General features: G+C 38.3%; 1 protein-coding gene across 1 annotated transcript in view; it reads left to right on the top strand.

The window, feature by feature from the left end:
- The first annotated feature begins 3,614 nt into the window (after nucleotides 1–3,614).
- Nucleotides 3,615–17,411, top strand: part of RYK (receptor-like tyrosine kinase) — a 63,585-nt gene continuing 49,788 nt past the window's right edge. The window contains exons 1-3 of the mRNA XM_008576096.1: nucleotides 3,615–3,736; nucleotides 14,387–14,486; nucleotides 16,276–16,410. Of these exons, the coding sequence (XP_008574318.1) occupies nucleotides 14,429–14,486; nucleotides 16,276–16,410 (193 nt within the window). The 5' untranslated portion in view covers nucleotides 3,615–3,736; nucleotides 14,387–14,428. The remainder of the gene's footprint in view (nucleotides 3,737–14,386; nucleotides 14,487–16,275; nucleotides 16,411–17,411) is intronic.

Here is a 17,411-nt window from a genome sequence, read left to right as displayed (position 1 = left end):
TATCCCTTTCATATATTGCTGTATTCAATTTGCTGATGTTTTGTGGAGAATGTTATAATTAGGTCTATATTCATGAAGGATATTGGTCTGTAATTTTCTTTTCTCATCATGTTTTAGTTAGGTTTTAGTATCAGTATGATGCTGGCTCCATAATAAGATAAGTTAGAAAGTGTTCTCTTTGACTGTCTTCTGACAGAGTTTATGTAAGATTAATGTTACATCTTCCTTAAATATTTGAAAGAATTCACTAATAAAGCCATTTAGGCCTGGAGCTTTTGGGGGATGTAGGTTTTTAATTGTTTGGAATTTTTATTTCTTCTTATTGTCAGTTTTAGTAAATTATGTTTTTCAAGGATTCTTCTCTATTTCATCTAGGTTGTTGAATTTATTGTCATGAAGTTGTTCATAATATTCTTTTTATTTTTTTAACATTTGTAAGATTTATAGTAATGTTTCCTCCTCATTCCTGATATTGGTAATATGTATTTGGTGTTTTCTCTTTTTTTCTTGATCAGTCTTACAAAGGGTTTAATTGTTTTATTAATCTTTTCAAATAACCAACTTTTGGCTTTATCCTTATATTTAATTTCTTTATAATGATATTTGAAAAGAAAGATAGTCTTTATGATTTCTGGTTAGAATCTATTTATTTAATGTGTATGGTTTAATTCATGATTAATCCCTTCTCACTGCTTCATGTCCTGTAATTATATTGTTCAAATCATCTATGTCCACACTAAATTTTTATCTTTTGATTTCTGAGAGGATGTTAATTTCCAGCTGTAATTGTGGATTTGTCTGTTTCTTCTTGCTAGTTTTTTCTATTGGTTTGTTGCTTTCTGTATTTGAAGCTCTTTTGTCAGTTGTACTACTGTGTTTTGTGGTTTTTATCAATATGCATTTTAGTCCTTTTCTGTTGCTTAGAAATACCTGAAACTGGGTAATTTATAAAGAAATAATATTTATAGCTTACAATTTCGGAGACTGGGAAGTCCAAAGTCCAGAGACACATCTGGTGAGGTGACTCTAAGCAATACAGGGTGTCACATGGTGAGAATGGTGGAGCAGAGAGAGCTAACCTCCTCACTGGCTGTCCTTTTAAAGCCCTCAGAACCGTGCCCATGACCACCATTAAACCATCAATGGATTAATGCATTTACTAGGGCATGGTCCTTACAATCTAATCACCTCTTCAAGTCTATTTTTCATCTACCACAATAGGACTTCCCACCCTCTTGACACTGTCACAGTGGGGACCAAGTCTCAATGAATTTGGGGGGACATCCAATCCACAGCAATATAAAACCTTATTAATACATTTCATATTAATTAAAGAATTTATTAGTCTGAAATCTTTTTACCTGACTTCTAGTTTGTCTCATGTCAGTACTGCCTCATCTACTTTACTTGCTTTTCTTTTTATTTACCTGGCATATACAGTTGACCCTTGAACAAGACAGGTTTGAACTGCATGGGTCCACTTCTACGTGAATTTTTTTCAGTAAGTATATTGGAAAATTTGTGGTTGGGTATGTCATAAATGCATAACATACAAGGGTACAAAGTTCATCGAAAGATTTGTATTCTCTTTTAATTCTATTTTTCCACAAACTTTTTGAAGTACCCTCATGTGTAACCAGACAGGTAAGTAGCCTACCTAACTGTAGGCCATTAGTAGTTAAGTAGTTAAGGTTTTAGATAGTCAAAAATTATATGTGGATTTTTGACTGTTTGGGGGTGTCGGCACCCCTAACCCCAGTGTTGTTCAAGGGCCAACTTGTATTTCTAAATTTTGTTATAGGCGTGTCTCTTGTAAACAGTGTCTATCTAAACTAGGGTAAGACTCAGACTTGTTTTTTTTAAGTATGCAAATTAAACTGTTTATAATTGTTATTACTGATGTTTTCTTTGTACCCAGCTTACTAGTTGCCTCCTACATTCTCCCACCTCCTTCTCCCCTTTCACCTCCTTCCCTCCTTTTGCCAACACCACTAGTCCTCCCTCTTCACATGTTTGCTAGCACTTCCTGTCCTGCCAGCAGGGAGAGCTTTTTGCAGAAGGCCTCTAACTTTCTTTCATTACATTTGGTATCCTCTATAGGATAAATAAAGCAGTGCTATCAAGTCAGTGCAGCACCTTTCCCCATGTAGGCTTCAAATCTTCTTTCTGAATTGATAGTATTAGATACAGTTCACAAATGAGAAAACTAATTTTACTGGAGAAATGCCTGTAGCAGAGTTACTTGTTTCTGTATCTATATATTCATAGGAAGTATGAGATCCCCATCTTGACATCTCTGCATACCATGATGTTTCAGAGCCATAGTGCAGGCTCAGTAAATGTGAGATTTTCATTTCAGTTGGTCTCCCTTATACCTTTCTCCTCCAACATGTGGAATATATATGTCATGCATTAGTAGATGAACACCTGGACAGAACTTTAAATAACAGTAAATCAGTTCAAGAGAAAGTCACTGCCTGCTTTCATTCTTTCAATTCTTTGGATTTTCATGGAGAAAGCCTCTGTGTGATTCCTTACCTCTCTCAAACACTCAAATATCCCCCTCCTCCCTTTTTGTAAACAGTTAGCTGGGCTCAAGTTCACTGCCTTGGTAGGCACAACTATTTAGCTAGAATGAAGTACTATTGTTTTGTTTTCCTTTTAATTGTTTTTTGGTTACCTAGTATTTTTTCACATTAACTATTGATTTTCCACTCAAGGTAGTGATTAATTTTTACCTTTAAAATTTTTGTTTTAAAAAATTGAATCAATTTTGAAGAAAGATATTAAATATAGTAACATAAAGGGGTATGACAGGATTGGAGAATGTGATATATATAGGAGGTTGGATGTGGCTCTGGTCGTGGTGGTATGGGAATGAGTGAAATTTGGGAGTCATTTCTCCAGCCTTCTCAGGCTTTTCAGTTATTTCTGTTTTGTACACAGTACTAACCTGTTGTTTAACAAGTATTTACTGAGTGTCTACTTTGTGTAGAGAACTATGTCCTGAGGATATGATGAGAAATGTGGTGTTCTCCACCTTGTAGTCTAGGTAGGAAAAAGGACATGTGCCTGTGAGGCACCTGGTCCAAGTGTTCTGTGTTAAGTGCTGTCAGAGCTCCGAGGTCATTGTGCTGATAGAGGAAGCAGAGGTCATATCCGCCTGGGGGCTTGAGGCCGTGGCTCATGCTTATGTTTTAACCCAGGTGCCTTTCTCCCTTCCATTTTGAATCTCTCTTCCTAAATCCACATCAGTTTTGGGGGAGAAGGGGCGTTTCTTTGTAGGCGCTACTCTGAAGTATTATATCCAGAAGGAAGAGCATCACATATCCGTCCTCAGAGGACAGAGTGGTTACCAGAGTTCTGGTTCCAGCACACCTGTTGTTAGTGGGAGAGCTATTTAATTGTTCTCAGTCCCAGTTTCTATATCTTTGTTGGTGGTGATGAAACCCAGTGTCCTTCCTGCTTCATAAGACAGTACATTTGAGAGCCAGTTGTAATATACATTTGTAATCCATCTTATTTTTACTCTGTTATTAGAATTTGAAATACTAATGGGTATGATTTTGAGGGTATTTTAGGTGTTTAATTATTTTTTCCCTATTTTTTTCTAGGTCTTGATGCAGAACTTTATTATGTGAGAAATGACCTCATTAGTCATTATGCTCTATCCTTTAACCTATTAGTACCCACTGAGACAAACTTCCTGCACTTCACTTGGCATGCGAAGTCCAAGGTAAGAAAATGGTTAACCATAGATGTCATAACAGGGTTACCCAGGCCCCAGAGGCAAGGGCTGTATTTAAGGAGTGGGCTGTCATCTGTACAAAAGGGTTGGTGGGTGGTATGCTATAACAGTGCTGGATCTTTCCAGATTTATATTTTAAATTTTGAGCCTCTTACTCTAAAATTTCTCAAATGAAATGAAGGAGGCCATTATTTAGGTGATTAGCACATGACAGAACACTTACATCCTTTCAGGCTTTTCAATCAGGGATGCAGATCTAACTTGAAAAGAGAACAGTTCGGGCTGGCCCCGTGGCTCACTTGGGAGAGTGTGGCACTGGAAGTGCCAAAGCCGTGGGTTCGGGTCCTATATAGGGATGGCCGCTGCGCTCACTGGCTGAGTGTGGTGCAGACCACACTGTGCCAAGGGTTGTGATCTCCTTACTGGTCAAAAAAAAAAAAAAAAAAAGAACAGTTGGACCTGATAATGACTGTGCTGTTATGGTGAAACCATATGGGTGGGGGTTTGGGGGAATGGTTAGATAGTTCTTTTAGACATGTTTGATAAAATAGGTGTAGTTCTTCCATTTATGGAGAAATGGTGAAAGAGAGGCACAGCAGGTACAGCCGCTCGTGTGTGTAGTGGTGAGGCTCCATCAGCTGTGAGGGACTGAGACTCCAATACTTCAAAACTTCTTGCCTGGTTTACTATTTGCTGAATTCTTTACATTTTCTCTGACTGCCTGGGTTCCTCGAACATGGTCAGTTTTCTCCTATGTCAAAGAGTGGGAGACTGAGCGTGGAGCCCAATCACCCACCACCTGCCCCAACAACCAATTTCAGTTTCTTTTATCAACATTTATTTTATTTATTTATTTAAAATTTTTATTTCCTTTTTTTTCTTTTTTTTTATTGCATCATAATTGATTATACATATTTTTTGGGTTCAACGTTGATGTATGTTGATCAAATCAATATTATTAGCATATAATTATTACAAATCATACTTATTCTTTATGTCTCTTATCCAATCTCTCCCCAGTCCCCTCTCCCTGCCCCCTCCCACCTCTGATAACCCTAGATTTCTTCTCTCCTTCTGAAAGAGTAATGGTTACTCTGTTGATTTGTTGCCTAGATGATCTGTCCAATGCTGAAAGGCATGGTCAGGTCCCCCACTATTATCATAGAGTAGATGCTTCTTCTGTCACTCTGGAATGGGCTTTGTGGAGAGAGACATCCTCTTCTTTTCTTTGGTCTCTGCTGGTGACTCTCTTTGTGTCAGTGCACTTGAGGGGCTAGTGGGCCATCTGCATGGTGGTCGTGGCATCTAGCCGCTTTTGTGGCAGCCATGGCTATTGTGGTGGCTGTGGTGGGCCGCCCACATGGAAGTGGTGTTTCTGGTGTGCTCCTTGCCTGTTGCAGGGGGAGGGGTCTGAGTAGGACTTTATTTGGAAAATAAAAATAGTCTTGCTACTAAAAATAAGTAAGAATACCTATTGTAGAGGATTTTTAAGTATTATAAAGTGGTGTCTGTTCTGATACTTGTGAGTTGTTTAAATTTGACATTTTGATATAGTTTTTTTATCTTAAGTTTTTCTACTTGGAAAACAATAATGGTTATTGAGAAAACTCAAATGCTACGGAAGTGTTTTAAGAACTGTAAGATTTTGTACACCCATAAGTAATCATTGTAATTGGTATAACTTCTTTAAGGCCCCCTTTATTTTCTTTTTTAAGCAAAAAAGGGATTTTATGATGTATGTATTGTACAGTACTTTCCCCACACCAAATAATATATCTTGGCATCTTTCCATCTCTCTACTTCACTCATTCTCTTTAATGGTTTCATAATATATTGTTTGGATATATGATGTGTTGTTATTTAAGTGCTTCATTGATGGATACATGGATTTTTAATAGTGTTTTACTATCTCAAACGAGGCTTCCCTTCACTGTTACTTATAGTTTCCTTCACTGCATTTGGCAGGCAAAATCCATGGAAAGGGATGGTGAAAACAATTGGTAGTTTATCTTTTGTTGATGTTTCTACATTTACTATCTTTTTATTCTTTATTTTGTAAATTTGTTTCTACCTTTGCTACTGATGTATACAGAAACACAAAAAATATGTGTGAATGTGTATCCATTTATGTGTGTATGAATGTGTGTATTTGTGTATGCATGTTTGTATATAGGTATAGATGTGTGTATGTACTGTATATAAATAAATTAAGAACATCTTTGTTCAGAAATTTATGCACTTATGGCAGTATTTCTGAATAATAAGTTATCACTAAGAATGAAATGGTTGCGTCAAAGAGTGTGCATGCTTAAAATTTTGATAGATATTGCCAAATTATTTCTCCTCCTCTCCCAAGATGGTACCAGTGAGCCAACATTTTTTACAGAGTGAATAAGGTTGTTTATTCTCTCTCTCTCTCATACACGATGGTACCAGTGAGCCAACATTTTTTACAGAGTGAATAAGGTTGTTTATTCTCTCTCTCTCTCATACACACACACACACACACACACACTTTTTTCCCTTGAACTGTTTGAAAGTGAATTGCAAGCATCGTGTCCCTTTATCCCTAATGCATCAGTTTGTATTTTCTAAGAACAAGGGCATTCTTCACACAACCAAAGTACAGTTATCAAAACAGGAAATTTAACATTATTATAATACTGTTATCTAATCCACAGTATTCACACTTCATCAGTTATCCCAATAATGTTGTTTATAGCTAGTTTTTCATTGTTGGTGTCTTTTTAGTTCTCTGTTAATTCCACAGCCTTTCTTTGTGTTTTTTGGCCTTGACACTTTTTGAAACATATAGGCCAGTTATTTTGTAGAATGCCCCTCTATTTGAGTTGTCTGAGGTTTCCTCATGGTTAGATTCAGGAATGTCTCTTTGGTGGTAATACCACAGAAGTGCTGTTTTTCATAGTACACATGATGTCAGTTTGTCCCATTATTGATGACATTAACTCTGACTTAGTTCACTAGATTTCTCCACTGTAAAGTTTTTCCGTTTATAATTAATAAGTAATTTGTGGGGAGATAATTTGATGCTATGTTAAAAAAAAAACAACTGTTCTCTTATCACCCTTTCAACCACTGGTGTTTGTTTCAGTGTTTAGACGAGGTTTCACTTGTTGGATGGAGGGTGGTGTGTTCCCTCACACCGGGAGAGGTAGGACCTGTACTAGATAACCATTCAGTGGACTTTTTTTTTTAAAAGAAGGAATTTAAACATTTGTGGAATGGCTGGTCTTGAATTTTAAGTTCCTGTGCAACTCTGAGAGTCAGTGTTTCTGTGAACCTGTTTCAGGCAGAGAAGCTTCTTATATTCTTCAAAAAATTGATAGATAGTTGTTTGTTACTATTTCTACCTTTGATATTGATGAATATAAAAACAAATAATACGTATTTTTTAATTAGTGTAAGATTTAGTAGACAATTCTATTGTAGGCACCTCTACTAACCTTGAGCAGAGTGTGAATATTTCTGGGTTCACTTAAGAAAAAAGAATGCTGATACATCATGAGAATGTCTTATGGGTAAGTGTATGGGTTGTGATTTGTGAATAAAAAGGCAACGTGGGAGGTGGCAGTTAGAATTGAACAGAATAGAACCTTGTCTTGCTCATTCCTTTTTAAAAATATACATATTCAGGGTTTTTATTTGGGGTGAGTTTCAGGACTTTGACACTGCTGGTAGTGGGTGCCTGAGTCTTAGGAGCCTGTCACGGGAGGCAGTTAAAGTGGAAGAGAATAGATAGAAGGGCTTAGGAGAATATGCATGTTGGAAGGGAAAGCGCTATTGGCATGGTGCATTTGGTATCAGGAGGAGCCTTGGTACAGCTCTAATTGTACTTCCATGTTGTAGAGCACAATTTCTAAACTGCTTCTTTGGCAGATATCAATACCATCTTTAGTGCACATTTGGGCTGCTACTGCTAGTGTGATATTCCTGATAAGGCAGAAGTTCCCTGACTCATTGGAAGGCATCAGCATCTATTTACATGTTCAGGCCAGAAGCCTAGAAGGGATCTTAGTCTTCTATACCTTCTAAGTCCAGTTGGTTCTCTGTCATAATTACATCTAACTTCATTTCCTACCTCTCTTGGGACCCAGTGTCTTGTCCTTTATCTGTGCCTTCATTGTTTCTTCCTAGATATGGAAATAGCCTTTTAACTGGTCTTGTATCTGGACTGACCTCTTGTTGCATCCTCCACAAAGCCACCCTAGGGTTCTCTATTGCCACCAGAATAGAGTTCTGATTTCTTAGGAGGCCTTTATGATCTGGTCCCTGCCTTTCTTTTCTGCCTCATCATTAGCCAGTCATTTAGTGGCACGTTGTCTGTTTTGTATTTTCTTGAATGCCCTGTGATCTGTCACATTGCTTCTGTTTGCTCTGCTAGAAATATCCTTTTCTTATTCTTTATTAGATTAACTCCTGTTTATCTCATAAAACTGTGACCAGGTATCACCTCTCCTCCAGCTGTGTCAGAAGCCCTCTTGTATCCACAGTGTCCTTCTCCTCTCTCATAGCCCTATTCATACTCTAAGAATATTGTAATAGTTGATTTTCTTTTATTTCTCCCTCCGAGATCCTGAGTACCTCAAAGGGTATTCCCTGTGTCTGGTATAGCACTTGGTACTGACTACAGAAGAGAAGTGCAGATAGAAGCCACAGGGCACAGCTTGCCGAATGGGGAACTTTTGAGCAGTTGGAGCTTTTCAAAATTGGAATATGCTCGTTTAGGAGTGGTGACTTTCCTGTTTCTGGAAGTGTGAGAACAGGCTGGGTACACCCGACAGTAGTTTCACAGACAGGATACTTCAGGTAATTTACTCTGAATAGAGTGAGGTTGTAATTTTGGGAAAATGAGTGGAATTCATAGATTGAATATATAGCTAAACTTATTTCACTAGTTCATTTGCAACAGGTATAAAAAGTTAGAAGAAAGTAACCATCTTATTGTTATTGTAAAAGTAAATTAATTAAAAAATAAAAGAAAGTAATCCTCTTTTATCTTGAAATGTTTTATAATAAAAAATGAAAGAATATGTGTATGTTAATCTAGTTTCAGCCTTCAGCCACCATTACATCTCCTAATTCCAGTTCTAGGTCATAAGCTGATGATTTTAGCAAAGTTGATTAAGTGAAGTTTGTTTTAAAAATTAATGTTTTGAGTAGGCACTGTATGGACGTACAGATTCAAAAGTTGTAAAGAGTATACCATGAAAAATAAGTCCGTTACACTTTCCTAGTGCCATCCCTGAGCAATCCAGCAGCTCAGTTCCCTTCCCTGAGTCAACTACTATTGCCTGATTCTTGTCTTTTCTCTAGAGATAGTATGTGCCTAGATAAGCATCTCTCTCTCTCCCCCTCCTGCCCCCCCACACAGCTGCTTATATATCTATATATTTTTAAAACAAGTAGTATGCTGCATACTTTTCCACAGTTTGCAGAGCACAGAACAATGTACAAAGAGTTTTCAAAAAGTTAATGGAAAGATTCGCATTCTTTTTTAATTCCATTTTTTTCTGTGAACTTTTTGAAGTACCCTTGTATCCTGGTAAAGATTCTCTGCAGCTTCATATAGAGTTGCATTTTCCCCCCTTCAAATTGCAGTATCATGTATTATTATATGGTTGTACTTTGGTTTATTGATCAATTACTATGAGAGGAAGCTAAGACTCAGATTTGGGAAGGGACTTGCTTAAGGTAGTAGTAGGGGCAGAGGAAATTGGAGGTAGAGATGACCTGAAATGAGACAGTGGAGACATGGTGAAGGGTTCTTCACCTGATCAAGTTGGCTCTGGATGCGATCATGAACTTTCAGAAGTAAGGCCATGGCTCCCAAGCCCACTTTATAAGAAACTCTTGGTTCTTGCCATTATTTGCTTCTAAAAATCTCCAGGCCTCCTTGGTATGTCAATTCAACATTGGAGTTATTTTATCATTAGTTTTCAGACATCAAAACTTCTGCCAGTAGTGTTGATCTCCAGTGTTTACATGACTCTGTTTTGTCTTGTCGGACAGACTGTGGTCCCCTCAGAGGCTGGAGCTGTGTCTTATTCTTATCATGTACCTCACTCATGCCTTAGAGTGGTTGAAAGAGACAATTGAGTTAATTTCAATTTGAGATGAGAAAGAACTCTAGTATTGCCTCTCACAAGGCCACATTTAAAGAAAAAAAAGCAGACCACTGGGTGGTTTTAACAGATAATTAATGTCTTCTATATTCCAGAACACTCTGATTTCCAGGAATAAAACAGGCAACTGCATCTGTTAAGTGTCAGTAGATATTTTAGATAGCTGAAAGGCAAAAGTATACCGAAATGTAGCAGAATACTCCCCACATTCATCCTCACCCCATAGCTCTTTTCTTGTTTCAGGAATTCTTCATCATCGTCAGGAGGGTCTGCAGGGAATTTATCCAGAGTTCCAACAGCAGCCCTTGGGGACCAGCCTGTTGTGTCCCCTGCTGAGTGAGGTTTCTGTGTGAAAGGCAGTACTTTTGGTAATTTCAGAGAAATTAAAAGGCTATTTGGCTGTAGGCAAGTGTATTCACTTTAAATCTGTGTTGTCTTTGTTCCAGAAGGAAATGGTTTTACTCATCAGCTGCCTTATGGCAGTTGCCCTTTGTTTCCAAGTAAGGAAGATTACCAAAAATGTTTATTTTTAAGATTATTCAAATATTTATATTTTCTCTAGTTTCTTTTCTGTAGTATTTTGGCTCATTCTTTTTTCTGATAAACAACTGCTGTTCAAACTTCTTTGTTCCAATAGATTGTAAATGTTAACTTTTGAACAGATCTGTTTTTTCAAAGGATGATTGGCAAGTGAGATGTTTTACAGATCAATACATGCCACAATGGAAAAAATTGGACTTCTATATTTGGCAATTTCTTCTCTGATCCTAGAAACCACAACTTAAATTTTAAAAAATTATTATTTTTGTGTGTGTGTATGACTAGTACAGGGATCAAATCCTGGACTTTGGTGTTATCAGCACCACACTTTAAACAACCAAGCAAACTGGCTACCCGAAATTTTAAAATTTATATCCTGAAGACTTGAGAGGGAAAAGAGAACTGCCTTGTGAGTGCCTCCCACGTTTAGCCAGTCCCTTTGAAAGGAAGCTGGCAAAGGGCAGCCTTCCATGCTTTCTCATTTCCTATTCCTCCAAGCTGCTGGTGTGATCAAAGAAAGGGTCATACCAATCCTCTGACCTTCTCAAACCTCTGACTCAGCCCCTTTTCCACCTCTCTCCAGACCCTTCACTCTACTCAGCCCCACTCACAACCTCATTTCCCTCTCTCCTACCTTTCTCTCCCCCTGCCACACTGAGATACTTGGGTGCAGTCTTGTCCCCCACCCTCAGCACTGCAGTTAGAGCCCTTGACCCCTTTGTTGTACTCTCTGTATTGTTTTCTTAGGGGTTCTGGTCCCTGGTCAGTTGCTCCTTTGCTTGCAATAACTGACCTAGAATAAAGGAGACGGAGCAAGTTTGGGAAACATAAGTTTGGCTTTGAATCTATTAAATTTGAGGGCTGTAGGATTATTAGGTAGATATGTCTAGTTGGTAATTGGACATATAGGAGAGACTGAAGATCGGTGACAGCAAGAGACACAGGCTGATGATAATGAGATCCCATCAGTGATGAAATGGGACAGAATCTAGTGTACTAGGAAAGATGCATTTATAATTTGGAGAGGAGAATGGACTTTTCCTTAGGACTGTAGTGCAAAGGAAGGGTGCTCTTAATAGATCTACCTGGTGCCAAAAAGAAAGGCAGAAAAGGGGTTCTTATGTGTTAGCTGAAGGGGACGAGTATATTGTCCAAGAAGTGAGGAGGGCATTGGGTGTGAAGCAGCAAGGCTCTGTGAGGTCTGGAGTGAGAAGACTAGGGAAGAAGAGGGCTCGGTGAGAAAGGGATTGCTGAGCAGAACAAAGGGCCCGCCCTGAGACTGGGGTCATGATGTGTTAGAGCACCTTCTCTCCAGGATTCTATTTTCTCCAGCAGTGCTGAGCAGCGAGGACAGAGTAAGGGGCCATCAGGATGCTGGGGCTGCCCTCTCAGGGTGTGAACCAGTTGAAGGTACCTATATGACTGTGTCAGTAATGTCTTCTTTGGGACACAGGCTGTGGGGGATGTGAAACCAGGTGGCCACAGCTAGGCTAGAGAGAGGGGGGGAAGTAGCTTAATTAGCCACTGCATCCCAGCTATGAGCACAGTCCCTGGCTCATAAATGGTGTGTCATAAATGGCTGACTTGGCATGTTGGAGACAAAGAACTGGTTTTGGAGGAAACAGAGAGGGGTGGTCAGAGGTAGTGGTGGGATTTTTGATAGAGTAGTATTTTTGCATTTGTTTTAGTTATGGAGCATTTTTTTTAGTATGTAGGAATGTTAAATACTGAATATTGAAGCCAGCAGGAAGATGATGCAAGAAAAAGTGAGCCAAGGACCAAAGCCTTTGCAAAGTCTGGTGTGTGTCATTGCTGTTGATGGAATGAGAAATAGCACTACTTATGAGTAGAAGTTGTGAGCTTCAGAGTAGAGGGGATTTTGCATGAGGAAGGGATGTCTGGAAAGGACCTAATGATTCTTAAAGACTGCTTTCCCTACTGCCTAGGCCCTGAGGATCAGGTGTTGTAGGAACTGAATGATAGGCAGTGGAAGAGGTGCCTTCTGAGGAAAGCCAGGTTGGGGGAGACGGTAGGGAAGACATTTGTGAACAGGCTGAGAGTGTGGGAGGCTGCTCAGAATAGTGGGGTTCCCAAAATGGGGGACAAAACAGAGGGCTGCAGCAGTGTTCTTGATAGAGCATGGAAGGATTTGTATCAGAATCCCTGAGGTCAGCCGTAGGCTGGTGATTATGTGCAGCGCGACAATAGGGTAGCTACTCTGGAATAACTTCTGATGCCAATGTGGTCTGCATTTATCAGAGGGGATCTGGATGTGTTGCATTAATTATCCTGTTTGCTCCTTATAACATGTTGTTGTTATTTTTATTTTACAAAAACTGGAAATTGGAAAAGTTACTAGTTTACCTAAGGGTCACACAGTCTCAGGGTTGCAAGTCCAGTTCTTGCTGACAGTGCTGATTTCTTTTGTGCACGAGCCCTTCATGGATGGTCCTGTTCAGAGATAGCATGGGTATAGTCAATGCATTGTCTTGATGTTTTTTTGCTGGAAAACCGGCTCATTCCCAGTCCAAACTTGCTTGGTTGTAGCTCTCTAGCACCGCCTGGTGGTAGTAATGGTATTGTGGTGTGGTAAGGTGGGAATGCATACTTCCCTAGCCAAAGTACTCACTAAGTCATTGATGTGCTGCAGCAAGAACATTTCCTTTGTAGTGAACATGGCTCTTACCACATACAGCCTTTAACAGCTGTTTATGTACCTGTCTTAACTACAAAGGAAGAGTTTAATATTCACATACCTCCACAGTGTTTAGCTCAGGGACTTTCAAATAGAGTGTGAAAGGAGAAACCCAAAGGGAAATCAGGCTCCTTGGGTTGAGCTCTCTTTTACATCCCTGGGTAACAACACCTTCTGTCTTAATCAGTGCCCAAAGGCCATCCTTTCCTTTATAGTCTGGGATGTTTATCTTTCCCTTTTTCCTTTTATCTTTATTATGTACCATTTCATTTTTCCATTAATGTGTAAACATATTTGACTATCTCCAATTAAAAAAGAAAAGCTTCGGAACTCCCCCCTTCCTCCCACCTTTCTCCCATTCTTTCTAGTTAAGTTTCTTAAGGAAAGGTTTTTTTAACCTCTTTCCTCCTCTTTTTCAAACCCACTGGTCCATGGCTCTGCCAATTCTAGCCCTCCACCATAGCTGCCCTTGTGACCACTGAGTAGTACAGGGGTACCATACTGATCAAGACCCCACGGCAGGACAAAGAGTGATGTGAAATGCAAGCCCTCATTGGAAATCTTGAAGGTGATAGCCATTCTGAATTTCAGCTTTTTCTTTGCGGTTTGAGCTGCTTTTCTCATGAGCTCTATGTAGCAATAAGGCTGTATTTATTTATTGATGCTGGTTGTTTCTACTAAGCCACATTGGTTAGGCCAGGTATTGATAGATAATATTGGTGTTCTAGGACGTCTTATTGGTCACCTCTCTTCTCTTCTGGATTCTGAATCACTTGAGAAATAGATCCACAGGTTAGGTGGGGATCCAAACATGAATTTTCTTAATGGTGGAAGCTGAACTAGAGAATTGTGATTTGGATATTCTATGAGAAATTTGTGCTTTGGAATCTGCTTGTTGGGTAACAGAGCAGACCTACATGCACTGGCCACGTGGAGGCTCTCAGAGCTTGGCTTTTATCACTAGAGAAGGCATTGGTGATTAGTTATTGTATGTAACTTTTGTGTCTCACCTACTTGGTTCTCTGTCAATCCTCAGCAGGATTTCTGAATCCTAGATGGCAGTTCTTATGGTATAGTGGTGGTACTGTTCTTGCCATAAAATAGAAGGTGGTTTACTGGGTTGAATTTTTATCCAATTAAAAATTCTTGGGACTGTTTCTGACAATTTGTATTATTTTATAGCTAGATTATTTGTACGTATGAAAGGCAGTGTCCTGTCTTTATCACAGATCGGTCTGTTTATTTTTGTCCATTTTAAAGGTTGAATATAAGCTGGGATTTCAAATAGACAATTTTGTGGCTATGGACCTGCCCCAAGTCAACATTTCTGTTCAGGGGGAAGTTCCACGCACTTTATCAGGTGAGTAAGAATCCTCAAAGACAGTTAACACACTGTTTTCAACTGTGTTCCCCCTACCAATGTGTAGTGTGTCTTATTTGATAGGCATAAGATGTATAAGTATTTTGAAAAGAAATTTATGTAAATATTGATTATTTGCACTGTGTTCTTAAACCATTCCACTTTTTCCATCCTTCTAGAGCTGTCTATGCTCAGCTCTTCCTAATGTGAGTACTTCAAAAAGTTTGTGGAAAAGTAGAATTGAAAGATAGTATGACTTTTTCCATGAACTTTTTGAAGTACCCTCATATTTCCTTTTCTGCATTGCTGGCACTGGCCTCTCTACATGAGTCCCTGTGTCTGATCTTGTTCCTCTGATTAATTCTCATATCCCTCACTGTGGCCTGGATGATCATTGCACACTGACATCTGATCATGTCACATCAAGTCCATCAGTGCCCCCCACTCCCATCAGCTGAATACATTCCAGACTCCCCATCCTGTGTACTGGATCCTTTACCATCTGCTCCTACCTGTCTGTCTAGCCTTGTTGCTGCACTTGCCCTAGCATTCCAGCAATTCCAGACTACATGCAGTTCTGATATCCAAGCCTTCGCATGTACTGGTCTCTGTTTTTGGAACCATCTTTTCCTCTTATCTGCTTGTGAACTCCTATTTATCCTACTTATCCTGTAAGACTCAAAATCTGCACTGTCCTTTTCCTGCCTCCTTCTCTCCCTCCAATTGTAAACTCTTTCTTCTATTCTTCTTGCCCCATAGAACCTTGTTTTTAACTGGTTTTGAATTGATTACACTATCTGGTAATTCCCTTGGTGCCTCGCATAGCATCTAGCACAGGATAGGCACTCAATACATGTCTGAGTAAATGAATTAATTGTCTTATTTACTCTAACTTAACTACTTTGAGCTAACTTTTTAGAAAGGCTCTTGAAGATATGAGGTTTTAAGAAAATGGAAATTTTTAAAAATTGGAAGTATAAGCCACAGTGTATTGTGGAACTTTTTCCGGCAGTCTTATTCACTGTTATTAGTGACATGCATTAATCTAAGCTTTAAAAAGCACAGGAAGGTTGGTTAATTTTTATGGGTCAGTAAAGAAATTGAGAAATGCCCATATCTCTGTTACATTCATACAGATGGTAGAATGATATATTCTAAATTTGTAGAAAAATAATTTTAAACTATTGAAAGATTGGGTAAAGAAATGATATGCACTAAAGTCTGTTATCCTACTGCTACAATTATTGACTAAAGCCAATTTCTATTTAGAAAGACATTGTGGTTTTTAATTCACAGTTAAGAATTTATCAGATTTGTTTAGAGATTTATATTTAATCTTTTCATTAAGAGTAATATATTTTAGTAGTGAGTTTCATTTTTATCACATTATTTTTGCTGTTACAGTTTCTGATGTGTCTGGTAGGGTCAGTAGGGTTTACCTTAAGGTTCTATAGCTTTAGTGTATTGGAGTAATGGGACTTATGAGATAAAGTGATATATTAAAAGTCATCTTCAAAAGTTGAAAATTATCTCTTCATTTATGTCCTGGTTTGTTCTTTAATGCTAACTTTTATATCTGCAATGAATGAAATAATGCCTGAAGCTGTGGTAATCTGAAGATAAGTTCTCTGAATGCTTCTGTATAGTAAATTTATTTAAGTGTATTATTTTTGGTTTTATCACTAAAAAAGTGAATCAAATAATTCTAAAATGTTTAATAGAACCACTTTGAGGCATTAATGTTGATTTTTAGAAAATTAAAATATTTTTTCTTATTTTTTTAAAACAGTGTTTCGGGTCGAGCTTTCCTGTACTGGCAAAGTAGATTCTGAAGTTATGATAATAATGCAGCTCAATTTGACAGTAAATTCTTCAAAAAATTTTACAGTCTTAAATTTTAAACGAAGGAAAATGTGCTACAAAAGTAAGGAATTTATTTACCAAAATGTGTTTTACATAGATGTGAAGAGGTCAAAAATAGATTTTCTTGTCTTTTTACGGATTATAGTTGGAAATGAGAAAAGAAAGAGCACTAACATGAAATTCCAAGATAATCACCGGAGAGTTTGTGGCCAGGAATTTCACTCAGGCCCCATTTAGTCCTTGCTTTCTCAAAAATCCTTTGTCAGAATTGCTAGGATGTTTTCCATTAGGAGTATGAAAGTGGCTGAATTGGTAAAGAAATAAGATAAATCTTATAGAGGACCTTGAGTAACTGAGTGTTAACTGTGTTTCCTTTATAAAGTTACTTTAAGGCAGAAGCATTACTCTGGGGTCAGGTAGGCCTGGATTAGAATGACAGCTCTGCTCTTTTCAGGATATTGGGACAAGTTACTTAGGCCATCTAAGACACAGTTTTTTTGTCTGTAAAATGTGCATAATACATGTTTCCGAGGTTTTTGTTTTGTTTTGTTTTTAAAGATTAATTAGATTTAGCCTAAAACTGTGGATACCATATGTGGGTACTTAATAACTGTTAGTAGTCTTTGGTTTTGAATTATATTATCTGTTACTCAAGAGATCACAGTGGATATTGAAAGAGCTCCTGCATAATAGGTCATAGACCAAAGAATTTTTGAGTTCTCCTTAAAGGTTATCTAGTCCAACCCATTCAGTTTAAGTTCCACAGAAGTAAAGTGACCTGAATTCACAAGGTCACATAGGTAGAACTAATTAGTAGCTAAGGTAGGAAAAAAAGTCCTAAACTGAGTGCTTGCTATGTTCTAAGTGCTTCACATGCATTAAAACCATTTAATACTTACAACAACCTAGGCAGTAGGTTCTTCATTATCTACATTTTCAGAAGAGGAAGCTGAAGTTCAGAGAATCCAACCTTGCCAAGGTCAGATAACTAAGTGATGCTGCTGGGATGCAATCCTGTGCTCTTAGCCTCTTTGCTAAACTGTCTCTTAACAAACTTTCTAA

Source organism: Galeopterus variegatus, unplaced genomic scaffold, assembly GCF_000696425.1.
Source record: "Galeopterus variegatus unplaced genomic scaffold, G_variegatus-3.0.2 Scaffold1287, whole genome shotgun sequence".
NCBI classification, from domain to species: Eukaryota; Metazoa; Chordata; class Mammalia; order Dermoptera; family Cynocephalidae; genus Galeopterus; species Galeopterus variegatus.
Note: the sequence above shows the minus strand (reverse complement) of the source record. Positions and strands in the feature narration are given on the sequence as shown.